General features: G+C 38.9%; 1 protein-coding gene across 2 annotated transcripts in view; it reads right to left on the bottom strand.

Annotated features, from left to right (window-relative positions):
- Positions 1-17,359, bottom strand: part of COG2 (component of oligomeric golgi complex 2) — a 57,949-nt gene that overhangs the window by 2,875 nt on the left and 37,715 nt on the right. The window contains exons 9-16 of one of the 2 annotated variants that reach the window (XM_032242360.1): positions 16,689-16,815; positions 12,735-12,874; positions 7,848-7,909; positions 6,250-6,401; positions 4,328-4,525; positions 3,315-3,387; positions 2,891-3,030; positions 1,297-1,436 (exon numbers count right to left, since the gene is read on the bottom strand). In XM_032242360.1, the coding sequence (XP_032098251.1) occupies positions 1,297-1,436; positions 2,891-3,030; positions 3,315-3,387; positions 4,328-4,525; positions 6,250-6,401; positions 7,848-7,909; positions 12,735-12,874; positions 16,689-16,815 (1,032 nt within the window). Of the gene's footprint in view, positions 1-1,296; positions 1,437-2,890; positions 3,034-3,314; positions 3,388-4,327; positions 4,526-6,249; positions 6,402-7,847; positions 7,910-12,734; positions 12,875-16,688; positions 16,816-17,359 lie in introns of both variants that reach the window. The other variant, XM_032242359.1, reaches the window with a different exon arrangement.

The raw sequence follows: 17,359 nt of genomic DNA on the forward strand, positions 1-17,359 counted from the left end.
GTGTGTGTGTGTGTGTGTGTGTGTGTGTGTGTGTGTGTGTATTATGGTCTTAAGTGTCAACATGGCATTCCCTCAGAATTTAAGAAATGTGTATGTGTATGAATTTTGTTTAAAATTTTAATCCTGAATATGGAGAAAACCATAGACCAATTTTGCCTTTCATATATTGAGGGAGGACATCTGTACCTCATGCCCCAGATCAAGTAACAAGTTCATTTCCAATCAGTTCTAGGAACAGTTCATCTTTTGGAATATAAAAGTATTTCAGAATTTTAAATAAAGTTCATTGCCTTCAAAATACTCTCAATATAATTTTCAAATTATAAATGAGTTATATTTCAAAGCTTTGTTTACAAGTTGGCTACTTGACATCTGAAATACATTTGCCCACAAAAACTATCATACCTCATTGTTATGTTCTAAATTAACCCACAAATGGCTGCTTAAAGTTTTCTTTTGTGTTTTTTTTGAGATGGAGTCTCACTCTGTTGCCCAGGCTAGTGTGCAGTGGCACGATCTCAGCTCACTGCAACCTCCGTCCCCTGGGTTCAAGTGACTTTTCTGCCTCAGCCTTCCGAAGAGCTAGGATTACAGGTGTGCACCATCATGCCCGGTTATTTTTTGTATTTTTAGTAGACACAGAGTTTCACCTGACCATATTGGCCAGGCTGGTCTCAACCTCCTGACCTCGTGATCCACCCGCCTCAGCCTCCCCAAGTGCTGGGATTACAGGCGTGAGCCACCGCGCCCGGCTAGCTTAAATCTTAAGTAAAATAAGTGAAATAAAATACTACTGCAAAATAATTAATAAAATCAATAACAAAATTGAGTAACATACTTTTTGAGTTGGGAAAAGTGGGTTTCATTAGACAAAGACACTTAAGCATTTTAAAGGTTTTAGGAATTGATTCCTTGTCAGGTGTAATTAAACTTTTAAATGTATGTTTTCTCTTCCTTGATTACAAGGGTTTCACGAACCTAAGTCCTTTGATTATCTGGTATGATTAGAGCCATTTTGGACTGACAGGGCCTGAGCAAAGAAAGGGCCTCCAAGAAGAATGTGGCTGGACTTGGGAGAACAGCACCTGCAGGGAACATAGGCAGGGCCGGGAGACTCGGGGGTACTGTGCACGCGCCCAGCGTATGTGGGGAGGGAGGGAGCCAACTGCAGCGGGACCACACTGACTCATCCACAGTCTCACTGCCTTATCTACATGCAGTGCTCAATGGCCTTGGGGGTTTCTGCCGCAGACTCTTCTAAGCAAGGCCCACAAGGTCTACTTTTAATTTACTTACTTATGAGTGCTCTCACTGAGGGCGCCTTTTAACCACTGCTGAATTATTGCTGGTTTGAGCTTATCCTTGTGTCCACTCTGAAGCTGGAATAAGGGCTTCAGAGCACTGTCCACATAGGAGGAAGCTGTGGTTGGGACCTCCTGGAATGATGTTGGTAGAAGATAAAGAGGCATAGGAAAAAACAAACAAACAAAAGAAACAGAGTAAGTTTCAAGACCTCAAGTCCAAAAGGATAGTATTAATGCTCTAGTTTTGTGACATGGTCAATTTCCATCCCTCCCAAAAGTAACACTGGGGTCCACAGAAAGCTGCCTGGAGAACACGAGAGAGTAAGAAGAACCAACACAAGACGGTGACATCTGGAGCCAGGCTGGCTTCAGGTGCTGGCTGGTGCAGCCACCTACAGCTCAGCACACTGAGACGAGGGCACTGCTTCCCGTAGTTTCATGTCTACAGCGGCCACCTGGCAATCTCATAAAATCAGGTTCTAATTCTGTTGGGGGGCAGTGGGTGGAAGGGTTGAGTTCTGGGATTGTGCTTTTCTAGCAAGCTCCTACCAGGTGATGCGAATGCCGCTGATCACCAGAAAACATTTGAGAAGCAAGGAAGGATCCAGGGTCAGTAATGTAATCTTTCTCAGCTCTGGTTTCTTCATTTGCAAATGACAATACTAGTACCCGCTTTGTAGGAGGATAATAAGACGTAAAGTGTCTAGCACAGTGTCTGACTCATAACACAAACTCTTAATGAATATATTACTGTAATAGTCTATTGACTAGAAAGGGAGAATTGGTAGATTACTAAAGAAAAATAACATATTTGGCAATATAAATAGGTCTCTCTCTCCCACTTGCATTGGCAGCTTCAAATCAGACCATAAAGATCAAATATAAAATGGCATAATATTTGCATAACCTATGCAGAGTCTTCAGTATAGTTTAAATAATTCTTCTGAATACTAAAATTGGTATTTTTTTAATAAAAACTTTTTTGTGTGTGTGGAGACAGGATGTCACTGCACTGCCCAGGCTGGTCTCAAACTCCTGGGCGTGAGCAATTCTCCCACCTCGGCTTCCCAGCGTGCTGGGATTATAGGTGTGAGCCACTACATCGGGCCTGTATTAGTTTTTATTGTTATAGTTATTTGTTTCCCTAAATATTTTTGATCCACAGTTGGTTGACTCTGTGGATGCAGAATCTGGGGACAGAGGGGCCACCTATACTTCCAGTAACTAGAGGGAACAAGATATAAAGTGCAGAATGCCAGATATGGAGACAAAAATGTATAGGACTTTAAAACGTTATTAAAATGTTTTCTTCTGAAAAACACACTTTTCCTTAAGGCCAAAAGGAAATTGAGTATATCCTTAAACACTTTTAGGACAGGATGGGAAAGGTCTAACTTTCAGTGTGTGGCCCAGAGCCCCTGAGTACCCCTGCAGAACCTTTCTTTCTTCATCAACACCATTCTCGGAATGGGATGAGCTCAGTCTGCCTCAGGCAACCTTGGAACCCACAGCTTCCTCCCTTCCTCTTTAGCTTTCCTAATACATACTTCCCCACCTCAAAATTCTCCCCCATGAATAGCGCTGACCTTATTGGTTCTTCGGTAAAGCCTGGGAACCTCCAGGGCGCTTTTTAGGAAACTGAAGCAAGAGTCACTTAAATCCTGGATGACCTTGCTACTCAAGGAGGGCACACAGGCTGACAAAGAGCTCTGGGAGTCCTCCAGGGCTGCTGTTGAGATTAAAGATTGGATTTAACCATCCTGCTCAGGCCCAGACACGAACTTCATTGAAAATACTCTCACAGCATTTACAGTGTGTACTATAATAAATCAGATCAAATGAATTAAACAAAACATCTTATTTAGGGAAGTTATAATCAGAACAGAACAGAGAAATAACCAAGGATTTACAACTACAGAGGAAAGTGTTAATTTAAATATACCCTTCAGTCTCTGAAAATTTTAAATCATTTCTTATTTAAAGATTTGCTTAGTCAAGATTCATTTTTACCTGAGATAGAAGAAAAATTCTTAAAGCCAATCGTTTCAAGTTTTGGCTTGATTATTTCCAAGAGTTCTGGAAGCTGAAATAAATATGCACTTTATATATTCAGTTACTTATTATAAATCAAAGAAAGTGGCAATTCTATTTGCATCTACAAACTCTAGAATTTGCTAATGAATGGTGAACCTAAAATCAGGACTTTCAGTAATTTTCATCAAAGGAAAGAAAGAGTTTTAATGCTTTCACTATAAAAAGATTTCAACAACATGGGAAATCACATGGTTTAATGGCTGCTAACAGGCACAGAGAATAAGCAAAAACATTTTCTACTCTATTGCTCTCCATAATACAAAAATAGCTCACACTAAAGACTATATTCTTACTGAAAACATGCAACTTTTAAAATTCAAAACAGTATTTATTCAAGCACCACAAAATATCTAAACTTGAGGAAAGCAGAACTGTGTATCAGGGGACTTAACCACTAAATTCAGCCCACCGAGTTAATGTTAAAAGAAAAAACATATGGATCTATACAGAGAAAATAGAGGAAGAAGTTTTAATATTTTAGCACTTTCAAAGTATAGCTGATGATTAAACATCAACAGAAGATATCAGATAAATGAATGTAAAATAACTAAAATCCAGCCCACTGAAGATTGCTTGAGCAGAATAAAAGGTGAGCTAATAGAAAAAAAAACAAAAAGGGAGGGGAGCATGGCTGCTCCAGCTTGTCACCTCACCACTGAAAAGGAAGCAGGTGGAGGTGAATACAATAACAGAACGCACGCCGCACAAGGAGGAAACGCGCACACTCTTGGAAACCCCAAATAGACATGATCTGTCAGGGACAGCTGGAAAGACACCTAGAAAGGGACGTGAGTGGTTCTCTCTTGGGGTACCTATGGGCCCCACAATTTAAGACCTGTAAGACCCAATGGTGTTTGCCTTTTACACATACTACCTTCTGTGAAAACATTAAACCAAGCACCTGGAATTCTTCTGGGACACAGGCTTACCTGCTCCTGAAGCTTGTCCAGGTCTGCAACCACATACACAAGCTGAGTGCGGGAAATGGAAACCACAGGCTTTGTTTCTGACAGACCACTTCCTTGGTCTTCAGTGTTTCCTGGGGTAATGGAAGGTTCTTTGCTACCAGTTACCAAAGGTTTTTTGATCTCTTTGAGACTTTCATTAGAAATGGGCTTGAGTGAAAGCTGAAAAAGAATTTCATTGATTAACTACCTTTACACGAGCAAGATACATGAGCATTTGTGTATTACATGTGTGTGCATCAACAGCGCATCATTAAATGCTAGCTGTCGACATACTATTTAGTAAGAAGTTACTAATAACAGTACGTCATATTGTATCTCTACAGGAGGGAGTGAAGCACTAATAGATAAATAAGGACAAACTATGGCCCTGTGTATATTTACCTTCTGGAGCTTGTTTAATGTCTGGTGACAAAAAGAAAAAAAAAAAAAAAAACATGTAAAAATAAAGTGCTCAAACCACAATAAAATTAACTTTGAGGACATCACAGTTTTAAAAAAAAGTAAATTATATTAGGTAAATAACATACCATAATAAATTTGTAATTATAATTAATTAAGGATAAAATCCAAACCTTCAAACACAAAACACAAAATATTCTTTGCATAACATTGTTTATAAGGGGAAAATCAAAGAGAAGTATGCTAGCATCAAGAAAAGAATGGGACAGAAGTGGGATAATATACATTCAGGGCAAAGCGATCAATTAGAGATAAACAGAAAATTCCTGGCTAGCAAGAACGCGTGCTTAGCCTAAGTGAATAATCGTACTAACCCCAATCTGTCAGGGGAATCATACACTGGTCTTCAGGAACAGCTGATGGCCCAGGGTGGTCTACTAAGACCCTTCTGGGCAGAGGGAAGGCAAAAGGGAAAGACAAGCTAGATTTCACTGGACTCCCATTAACTGACAGGAACTTTATTTAGTCCAAATCAATCCTCACAACAGCCACGTACAGAAGCTGTTTTCCCATTCTCCAGATGAAGACTCAGCTTAATTTCTCCAAGTCCACAGAATTAAAAAGCTGAAGAGCCAATGTTTGACACTGACTCCAAAGCTGATGCTCTTTCCATTAAAATACACTGCAAGAGGAGGACTGGGTTCCTTTCCTACTCCAAATAACAAAGCTTTTATTCAAAGTGCGTTGTTTTCTCCGTGTTATCTCTTTTATTTTTTAGAACGCATCTCCTCTGCATTCTCCTCACACTGAGATGACTGGTTTACCTGAGTGTCTGTCATTCGCGCTGTCCCCAGAGGCAGGGCAGCACTGCACTCCAAGGCTCTAGCAAGGACTTGTGGGCTGGTGCTCAGCACTGGGCTGCACCAACGCTCTTGTGGATCCAGAATTTCTGGCTTTTTGTAGAGTATTAATAAGTCATCAGGGGCATGTGGATATTTAATACATTTGATTATTTGAAAAGGGGAAAGGATGTTCAAAAAAGAAAAGATTACTTAATTTTAATACCTTTTTATCTTGATGACAATATCATTTTGTAAACTTCCAAATATTAAGTATTAAAACGCATATGTTTTTATTTCTAAGCATCATAATCATCTTAAAATTAAAATAACATCTTTTTTTAAAATCTGGAGGCAGTTCAAAGATTCTGGTTTTGAGAAGGAAAAAAATGGACTTATCAGAGTGGTGCTTTTCAACAAAACAAGTCTGTGATAATAGACAACTCTAAATGCAATGCTTACAGGAGTGAAAATGAAACACAGAAACAGAGCTGGAGACAATCTTGGAAAGTCAGACTATTGTCCTCTAAATTAACCTCTCATGACAACAGGGCAGTAAAAAAAATCTTACTCAAGGAGTTAGCCTAACATATCTTTAATTTTTATCAGTATTGATTATGGATGAGCTCCACAGCCAGCCCTTACCTCACTGACAAACACAGAGTATCGTGCCAGAATCTGCAGCGTGAGTCTCCACAGGCGATGCACCAGCAACGGCAAGAACATCTCATCTGACCAACACCTCCTAAGGCTGCTCCATGTTCTGTGAGAAGCCAAAAGGCAATATGGACTTTCAGCTACAGAAAAAACAATAAGAACATATATTTAAAGAATTTCAGGCAATTTTAGGCTATAATCTAATGTGAGATTTTTGATGTATGATTCAAAGGTAAAGAAAGTGGCCTTCTGAAGAAAACCATGTGATCAACAAAGCTATTGGAGGCACAGGGATGAGGAGTGGCCACAATCCATGTTCCCTACCACATCCTTCATACCACACATAGTTTTACGTGACACTATCTCCCAGGTGTTTGGATAAATGTCAAATATATATAGCATTCAGAAGTAATGTTTAATAGGCACTTTATACCAAATCAACAAGCATGGGCTGGAGTCACAATCATGTGCAAAGGTTTAAACTTCAGTTTCAAATTCGTCCTGTTTCACAAGAGTCTTCCTCTATCTCAACATTCTTCTTATTTCTATAGAAGTACTTAACTAGATATGACCATTTTTGGCAAAGACAGATGAAAACTAACTCTGAGGCTAAACTTGATTCAAAATGACAGATTTGGCTGCATAAAAGAGTGGAAATTTAAGTCGAGGAACCTAGATATAAGCACACAGTATTTCAATGGTCACTAGGAATGAATACATAATACAGAAATTAATGAGGCTGTCAGGGTATGCTAACATGTACTGGTAAGTCCACAAACCTACAACTGTTATCTGCCCAGCATCCCACAATAGGTGGCCAGGGCCCAGGAGGCCCAGGACACATGCTCCAGCTGTGAGTCTAGAATGACTCACAGACTAGAATGTGAGAGGCAGGAGCATCCTGACCCTCGACCATGCAGACCAGTCCTCAGCCTGGGAAGAAGGCAGATCACAGCCAATTTGCTAAAAAAAAAAAAACCAGCTGATTACATAAGCACACGAAGGGGCCATATCCCCTGGACACGTTATATTCAGGAATGAAAATGAGGTCTCTTTCCTATATTCTTACTCCTTTTTCATCTCTATAAAGCAAGAAACTCTATACACCAAAACTATTTGGTCTCTTTTTACTTTATTAAAAAAAGAAGTCAGGCTGGGCATGGTGGCTCATGCCTGTAGTCCCAGCACTTTGGGAAGCTAAGGTGGGTGAATCACCTGAGGTCAGGAGTTTGAGACCAGCCTGGCCAACATACTGAAACCTCATCTCTACTAAAAATACAAAAATTAGCCAGGTATGGTGGTGTGTGCCTGTAATCCCAGCTACTTGGGAGGCTGAGGCAGGATAATTGTTTGAACATGGGAGGCGGAGGCTGCAGTAAGCCAAGATCATACCGTTGCACTCCAGCCTGGGCAACAGAGCAAAACTCCATCTCAAAAAAAAAAAAAAAAAGTAGAATTTTAAGGTCCAACTTACTGTAAGACAGAAAATGGTAAAAGTATGCTCAGAGTATTACAATCTAGCCGACTTGGAGAGCGGAATTAACTCATTTAGGATACCATGCCATTTATCACTTTAAAAGAGTTACCTGGGGCATCTTCCAGGACATCTGTAAGTGCTGCTTCTAAGGATCCTGCTATTTCTCTAAATCTGAGATAAAAACAAGAACACACATTAATGTTGATGACTCTAACAGATGCCTTTCCCTACCCATTCTCCATTTTTCCTAAGTAACAGAAATTCCTCTCTTGCTCGCTGGTAAGTCCAGCCACAGAATGCCTATTCTCCCAGCCTTTTTTTTTTTAAACTGAACAAGAACTCGTGACTAAGCCACTGTTACATAAGGGTTCTCTGTTATTTGCAGCTGATCTGAATCATAATTCACCCCATGTTTCTCAAATTAAACAAACTGCCAGTTAAGTCTCCAACAAGAAGTTGTTACTGGTGAGTAGCACCTGGTTATGATTCTCTAACCACCTCAAGGCCATAAAACTTTGGTTACTCCAACTCATTTATCTTAACACCATCACGGCAAGGTAAATGGCCCCAAGCTAAGAAAGCTGCATTCTGTACCTGTGTTGGCAGCCTGAGAAAAGTCTCGGGAAGTAGCCAGTTAAAACTAGAACTGCTGCTTAGTGCTCTTCTAATCTGCGGACCCTCTCTCACGTCCATGGTACTTGCCCTTTGGGTACTACTGCTCAGTGTCTGCACCAGCGCTTCCTAGATGGGAGTTCTTTTTCCCTGATGACAGCCGGCTCACCTGGCACTTCAGCTTATCCTGACACAGACCTCTGTTCTAACAATGGGTATGGACATGTTTTTGTGATTTTGTGAAAAGCAAATGTGTTATATAGTTTTTTTTAAGCTAACTGCTTCTGCAGGCATTGCTTTTTAACTATATAACTCTTCCAATTTCATACCTCTCTGTACTAGCACACTCTTTTGTCACCTGCTAATTGCCTTGCTTATAATAAATTCTGATGCATGCTCAATATCAATTTATCCAACTGATATTAAATTATTTTTTATAGTACACAATGTGCTTTTAAAAAGCGGTTCAGAGACTGAGCTAACGGCAATCCTCTGAAGAGTAAAAAGAACAGCTTGAGACAAAAGCAGCAGCCCTACCCAACACAGCTAAGCCATGAAGACAGTAAAGCTATCCTGGACCATTATAGCTGGCTGGTTTCCAGTAGCTGTCCTGTCTGTCCCATGGAAGGAAAGTAACTCTCTAATTGCCCAGTGACACTTACAAAAGGCTAGTCTTTTCAAGCAGCAGTTGAGAGACACAGAAGGAATAAGTGACAGATGGAAAAGGGGGATAAGAGAGCACTGGAAACTAGCCCAGGAACAGCAGTCAGAGGAAGCAGTGACACTGAGCACAGAACACGGGAGAAGGGGCTGCTCTACACTTGGGAGAGCAAACCAGCACCCAGAGCGGAACCTCAGACTCCCAGTACTGCCTTTTTTCAAAATCTAAACAACATATAGGAAGTTAGCCCGGATACAGAAAAGGCATGATAGCTAACACAGCACCATTTCTATCAGGAAAAAACTAGAAGCAACCTAAATGGCCAAAAGAAAGAATATGGTTATGGAAGCTGTGGAATATTCAACGGACTAGTATGCAGTATTATTGTAGAAAGCTTGATGCTTTAAAGCAATAAGGAAAAACAGGTATAATTTAGCATTAGGCAAAGACATAGAACACAAGTTATATGCAGATTTACAATAACTCTAAAAAGCATACAAATGAAAAAGGACCCAAAAAATGCAGCAGAGCCTGCACTTTACATAGAAGTTCTGCCTATTTGTGAGCAGGTGCAACAATGCATGATTACAGCTGCCTGAGTCACTTGGCCTAGGTGTGCTTCCAGCCACAGGACCAGCCCCTGACACAGCTCTGCTGTGCTGTAACTTCTGGGAATGAAGCAACAGATCCTATTTCTTCTTGGAAAATGGCCAAAAGTGAGAGGGAATACTCTGTTGACATCTGAAAAGCCATGCTGTGGTTTTCATGTACACATGAATGTCATTCTCTTAACAGTATCCATGTAAGAAAAGCAACCCCAAATATAAACATTTCTAAATTCTTTTTTTTTTTTGAGACGGAGTTTCGCTCTTGTTACCTAGGCTGGAGTGCAATGGCGCGATCTCGGCTCACCGCAACCTCCGCCTCCTGGGTTCAGGCAATTCTCCTGCCTCAATCTCCTGAGTAGCTGGGATTACAGGCACGCACCACCATGCCCAGCTAATTTTTGTATTTTTAGTAGAGACGGGGTTTCACCATGTTGACCAGGATGGTCTTGATCTCTTGACCTCGTGATCCACTCACCTCGGCCTCCCAAAGTGCTGGGATTACAGGCTTGAGCCACCGTGCCCGGCCATTTCTAAATTCTTAAATATGGGCCTGGGGAAGGTCTCTAGACATATTCCTCCACGAACATCACAGGTCTACAATAATACTTAAATAAAAATAACAATGGTGATAATAATAGTGATGCCTACTATATTTTTCTCTGAAGTATCGGAAAAAGTATAAGTGCACCCGTCTCTTATGGATACACATATCTGAGAGGGGAACAGGGACAAGAAAGGAAAGGGCTACCCACACCTTAAAACTGCTATGTAGATTCCACATCATAAGACTGATTGGGTTCAGCATATATTATGTAATACACACAGTATATACATGTGAACATGTGAATGTACTAGAAAGATTTCTATTTTAAAAAGAAGAGCAAACTAAAACTTAGCCTTTGGCATTTAAAGGGCTAACACGTGTAGTTTCCAGGTAGCTACTGATTCATTATAATTTGAGGCTGTTTGGTCATATCTGCATTTAATTTCTTCCTATAAGAAACCAAGTCCTCATCTACTTTCTAATAAGCCTGTAGGAGCAAATGAAATGTAGACACAGTGGGGGTCACAGGAACAGTGAGAGGATACAAAATGTGTTCACAAGAATGGTGGTGATGGTGACCTTTTTTCCTGAAGATGATTGGAATGTGGGCATATAGTCAGATCCAGAAGCAGAAAACTGTCACTAAGAGTAGAATATTAATATTTCTTCTTAGAAAAATGTCCAACTATCACCACCCCACTGTCTTTAGGTTTACTTCAAATGACCTTGAAATGAATCTGATGACAATGCAACTCTGACCCTAACCACGTTTGCGGAACTTTTTGTCATCCTTCAGAGCAAACCACCCAACACCTGATAAAAATCAACAGGAAAGTTCTACAAAGTCTTAATGGAATTTACTTTTTAGATGGAAAAACAAATCTACTAAAAACAAGTTCTACACTTCATAACTCAAAGATATATTTTTTAAATTTCATGAATGTTAAATAAAAGAGTTTGAAAGAAAAGCTAAACAACTCCTTCGAAGGCTTAAGGCTGAAATCTGGCAAAGGTAAAAAAGACTTGCAGGGAACTGACTGAGTTTCAATATAGTTTAAGGCTCAATTACCAGCTTTGAGAGAAACTGGAACGAAAGAAGATGCAGCTGAAGCCAAGCCGTGCCATCATCAACGGGCCCAGCCTGGCAGAGCCAAGAGCATGGGCTGAAACAGCCCAGGAGGGCTCCAGGAGGTGCAGTGGTGGGATGGAAGAGTGAGGTGACGGTGCATGGGTCCCAGGGTCTGAGGAAAAGGATCAGGAAACAGCTTGGAGGCAGAAAGCAGAGGAGTATGTTTGTGAGGTGACAACATCAGATAACTCAAGCAATCTGACTCTAAACCTAGACTACAGAAAAATGGGGAAATGTAAACATTATTTCTCCATCATAGTATCATTTTGTAAAATGATGCTTTCCTATTTTGAATCCTGCTCACAAATCAAAAAGGCTTCTTGCCCTGGCTTGATCTTGATTATCATATAACAACTATTTCCAGTGCATTCCATTAATATCTTAGATGAACAAATCCATGATTTCCTGCTGAGAGACAATCTACATGAAGATGCAACCTTGGAAAAGTTAGCATAAAACACAATATTGTAAATGAAAGCGCACCTTACTACTTCGTTCTGAAAACTGTGATTTCATTATGAAAAGATGATTACATACATTCTCAATCATCTCAAGCAATTATCATCAGGGTACCTAATTCCTGATTTCTCTCTCTATAATTATTCCTCAGAACTCTAGGGGAAAGGACTGCATCATAATTAACGAAAGCATTCAGCAATTTAAACAAAAGAGCCTATGATTCTTCAAAGAGCATTTCAAGTAAAATGTGCTATTTAATGCCATTCTATGGAAGAATATACCATGACCTCATTCAAGAGAATCTGCAAAAATGGCTATTATCATCTGTTTTTCCAATGCAGTGTATGTTAAGGTTTTATCCTAAATTTCTCCAAGTATTTTACAGAATGGCTTACTGACATAGGTGATATCATCATGAAACCTGGAAGGAAAACGTCACCATTTTCCAGAATAGAGAGCACAAAATGTCACAAAGATTGTAAGGAAGGCTGAAATAATGACTAGGCTTCTTATAAACTAATAGATAAAACCAGCTGCAAAGAACACTTAAAGCTCTGCTTCTCCCCATTCCCTCTAGGGGAAAAATATGTCAGATGAGCAAAAACAGATGTGGGATAGGTTCATTATTTGAGGCAGATGATGAAACAAGGAAAATGGGAAAAAAGAGCTGCTATATAATGCCTACTTTCTCTTTTCACAATGAATGAGGACACAGTGGGTGGGAATAAGGCTGGGCTTGGAGTCAGCTCATTCCAACTCTTGTGTTCTGAGCTTTCCAATTACCAAAAAATAAAACTTATCTTTTTGTCATGCAAGCCAGACTTTGGCAACCGCAATACTTCTTATATCTTTCTCCATTTTCAATTTTGTCTCCCAAAGCCTATTATGATGATCAGAGGAAAGGAACCACTAACTGGGGCAACATCCTTAAATGGCATTCAAATTCTGTTTTAGAAGGGTGGAGGGGGGCCAGAATAACCAACCTTATTTGAAAATAAACAGGCAAGTTCCACTTATTATTGAAGCTATGATAGGCAGGATGTGCTCTTAATCTTTTTACACTGGCCTGTGATCCACATTGCCGTTCAAATCTTCTGACAAAATCCATACTTATGGTATATTTCTAAAATAAAAACAAATGGAGAATTTTCATTATCAGCAAAGTAACTAGAACAGGGAGCATGCACTGAAAACTGTATTCAAGATAAACAAGGTCAACACATAAGAATCAGTTTCTAGAGTTAACAGGGACCTTACGAGCTCTTCCTTCCAATGTTCCCATTTAAAGATGCATAAATACCCAAAGTGGTTCTGTGATATGTCTTCCGTGTCTTCAGTGGCAAACCCCATCTGAGACTCAGGCACTCTATGTCCAGCGCTCTTTAAATGGTAGTCCTCATGTTCTAGGGCCCCCTACCCCAGTTCACTGGAATTAGGATAGCAGATTAAATGACATAATTCATCACTGCCTCACAAAGGAGAAAAAAGAGAAGGAGAACATTTTGAAGAAAGGAAGAAAAGAGAAAGAATCAAACCATGTGAGCATTCACATCATTTTTTAAGTAAGATAGTATGAAAACTGACAGGGAGATGTACCAACACCGTTAAGAGTGGCAGCTAACCCTTAGCATTTATCATCAATACACCGTGCTTAGAGCTGTATTATTTACTTTAACCCACAAAGCTCTCTACAAGGTAACTACTATCATCATCATCATCCCCCATTTTATAAATGACGCTGCTGCTTCTGTTGGGGCTCACAGAGAATCTGCTCAAAAGACAAGCTAGGAGGTAGAGAAAACGGAATGCTGGTCAGTCAGTTGAGCAAAACTGTGGCTGCACGTTGCTTTCATAAGGGTACTTCATTCCCCAAGTCTCTGGGCTCTAAGGAGAACACTGTTGAATTTTTTATGTTCTTCTCAATTAAAAGGGATTCAATCCGGGGTCACCAAACCATTAATCTAAATATGCTAAAGTCTATGCTTAGGATTTTGTAGCAGTAAAAACTACAGGCTTTAAACTTCTTTCAAATGGTTTTGGGCAAACTTATGCTATCCCAGAGGGTGGTCTAGGTGTGGAGTTGAGACAAAAATAGGGATTATTCTTCCCCTTTTGGGACAAAACTATACCTCTGCATGTAATGGATGCTAAAAAAAGATACAAAGATATTTCTCTCTTCACAAGAAACATGTTATATTAAGGCTTAAAGCTGAAAGTATTTCTGGAAATAAATGGATACATATCGCTGGAAACTATGCTCACAAACATTAAGTATTAGCCTAAAATTCTAAAGTCAAGTTCTATCAGAAACGTTCATTTCTCAGCTAAAACATTTCCCGAGTTAAACATGGTCAATATGCGTCTCTAAGGCACATAGCAAATTACAGAGCATCTTTACATTTGCTAGTGCTGACAGCTTACAATTGCTAGTGCTTAAAGCCATTGTTTCACTCTCCTTATGCCATCTTATTTTAAAAGCCCTACTTTTTAAAATCACAACTGTTGTTGCTATAAAATTTATTGAAAACAACACAATCCTGTTATTCAATGCACTGTAACGTGGCACAATCAGCCAAGAGAACAGGTAAGATGCATTTCTGAGATGGTAAGCCTCCCAATGTGCTGTCTTACCTGTGTGAAACTTGCTGGGCCCCAGGTTCATTACGTTCATCTTGTGCCTCTCTACACTTAAAAAATTAATAAGCAAATTCACCAGGGAAACTAGACAAGAAACAAATATAACTTCTAGAAATAAAAAACATGATAACTAACTGGAAACTCAATGTGCAGGTGAAAAAGAGTTTAGACACAACCAAGGAAGGAATTAGTGGCCTAGAAGACAGACTGTGAAATTACTGAGAATGTGGCAAATAGAGTATAGGGTGAGCCAGTCTAAACAAGAGATCTAGATGGAGATGACAGAGGAATGAAAGAAAAGCACAGCTGAAGAAATAATGAATAAAAATGTTCCAGAATAGATGAAAGACACCAATTCTCAGATTCAGAAAACCCATCAAATCCTAAGGATAATAAAAAAGAAGTTCTACTGTACATATCACAACAGAAGTTAGCACACCCAAGTCACAGAGAAGATCTTAAACGCAGCCAGAGAAAAAAGGCATTAACTACAAAGGATTTACAATCGAATTAACAGCTAATTTAAAAATGCAACTCAAAAGACAATACTCAAAGTGCTGAGAATTCTATTAATATGAAATAGAAAGCAAATTGACCTTTCAAACAGAAGTAATACAGTTATTTTCAGACAAACACAAACTGAGAAATTATAAAAAAAATTATTACCAACAGAGCCTTACTATAGTCTTCTAACATGAATTTCAGGAAGAAGGAAAATGTTCCAAGAAGGATGAGCTGACATTCAAAAAGGAATAGTAAGCAATAAACATGCAGGGTAATTCTGAGAGGATGGTGACTATATAAAACAATAAAAATGCCCAGTTTTTAAGATTAAAAAAAAATACAAGTACGAGCCAGGAAACAAAAACATACATTATGAGAAGGGGTGGTTGGCGTTAATGTGCTCTAAGTTCCTCGTATTATCAAGAAGGCTCAAGAACATCAATCAATTTCAGATTCCGTTAAGTAACCACTAAGGTTACTCAATATATACAGAAATAAAGGACACAACTTCCAAATTAGTAGAGGCGACAAAATGCAACAAAGATGGAAAACAAATCCCCAGAAGTTTAAAATACAAAGAAGGTTAAAAAAGGAGTAAGAAAAGATGGGAGGAAGGAAACAAGGGAAGAAAACGGGGGCAAATAGAATGTCCAAAATAAAAGCCAAATGCATTGACAATTAGAATCTTTGTTAATTTAGTAATGTACCTAATTAAACAACACAGATTATCTCACTGCGTAAGAAACCAAAATCCAGGGAAAGAGAAGGAGGAAAAGTACCAAGAGGCTGAGCAACTCAGTAAACAGGACAGCTAGGATGGGAATTCAGGCCATCTGTCTCCATTCTAACCCACAACACTATAAACTGCCTTTAAAGTGATACAATAGAAAACAAACTTAGACATTTACTTTTGAAATCCTAATCATGAAATCTTTTAAATAAGGATTTCTTTTTTAAGGAAAAAAAAAAAAAAAGAGGAAAATAGGGCTGGACATGGTGACTCATCTGAAATCCTAGCACTTTGGGAGGCCAACGGGGATGCACTGCATGAGGCCAGGAGTTCTACACTAGCCTGGGCAACACAGTGAGACCCGTCTCCCCCCAAAAAAAACAAAAGAAAAGAAAAGATAATTGACCAGGCATGGTGGTGTGCACCTGACATCCCAGCTACTCAGAAAGGAGCCTGAGGCAGAGGACTGCTTGAGACAAGGAGTTGAAGATTGCAGTGAGTTATAACTACGTCACCGCACTTCACCCTGAGTGACAGAGTAAGACCGTTTCAAAAATAGTAACAGTAATAATAAGTTTAAAAAGGAAATAAATATTAGGGCTGTCTAACTTTTTAAATTACAAAGGACACAAATAGCGTTTTTTATAATCCGGTCAATTCCTTTGTACTTGCTGCTTGAAAAAAATCCAATGAATACTTTTTGTTTTCATTCAAAATTATACAGCAGAGATGTACAAACTTAAGTTTTCACAAAAAAGTGCAAAAACACTGGTTTTTAATGGTCCTCAGGATGTTTTTAAGAAAGTTAGAAAATAATGTACATTTCTACTCACACTTATATCTAGACTTACTTATACTTTATAAAATGAAAATGTTCTTATTCCTAAAAGTATCATAGGTCATATCTTAGATAAAACAATGTGTGTATTTTAAGGTAAATGTTCACTTAGCAACTCAAATTTTTATTTTTAATAAACCACAGAACCAAGACTAAGTAGAAGACAACATGATATTTCTAACGTCTCCGGTTAACATCTTTAAGAATAAAGACGATTGGGGGAGATACCTCATGAAATGCGTCGGGATTCCCAGGATTAAAAAGTGAGGGCAACTTTTCTTCTAATCCTTGTACGATTACTGGCCAGACAGAATTCACTAAAAAGTCATATCCAGGAACAGTATTGCCTTTTTCACTGTAAAATAAGAGCACATTTCAATAAAATTTACCATAATCTATTTACAAAGAGCGTATTTCCACTGTGTTGCTTCTGCCAAAAGATCTACAGTCTAAAACTTATTTCAACTTTATTAAAAACTAATTTGTAATTTAGTTTGTTTCTAGACTCAGGTTTCTATTTCACTCCTTAATGTCAGTCTCACCTCAAACCTGTCAACTCTCTTGGATCCTGACTCGTTCACCTAGTGTCAAGGCTAGGCAAAGCAGGTAAAATCATCTTGGTACACTTTTCCCTCGAAAATAGGCCACCACCTTTATACTCCTATTTTGGAAAAAAAAGTACAGTAGTCTAATACCACAAGAAAAATAACCTTCATGTTACTGAACACACTAAACCACACAGCATTGTAAATTATGGTAATTTATAAATTACTAACAGCTTTGTACTTACTAAGCTATCTCTAAGATTGCTTTCAGTTCTAAAATTCTATGACTATCAAATGTGAAATCTTATCACAAATATTGACAAAAAAATTATTATTTTTTAATCTGATAACAGA

Source organism: Sapajus apella, unplaced genomic scaffold, assembly GCF_009761245.1.
Source record: "Sapajus apella isolate SASKATOON/1434 unplaced genomic scaffold, GSC_monkey_1.0 scaffold49, whole genome shotgun sequence".
NCBI classification, from domain to species: Eukaryota; Metazoa; Chordata; class Mammalia; order Primates; family Cebidae; genus Sapajus; species Sapajus apella.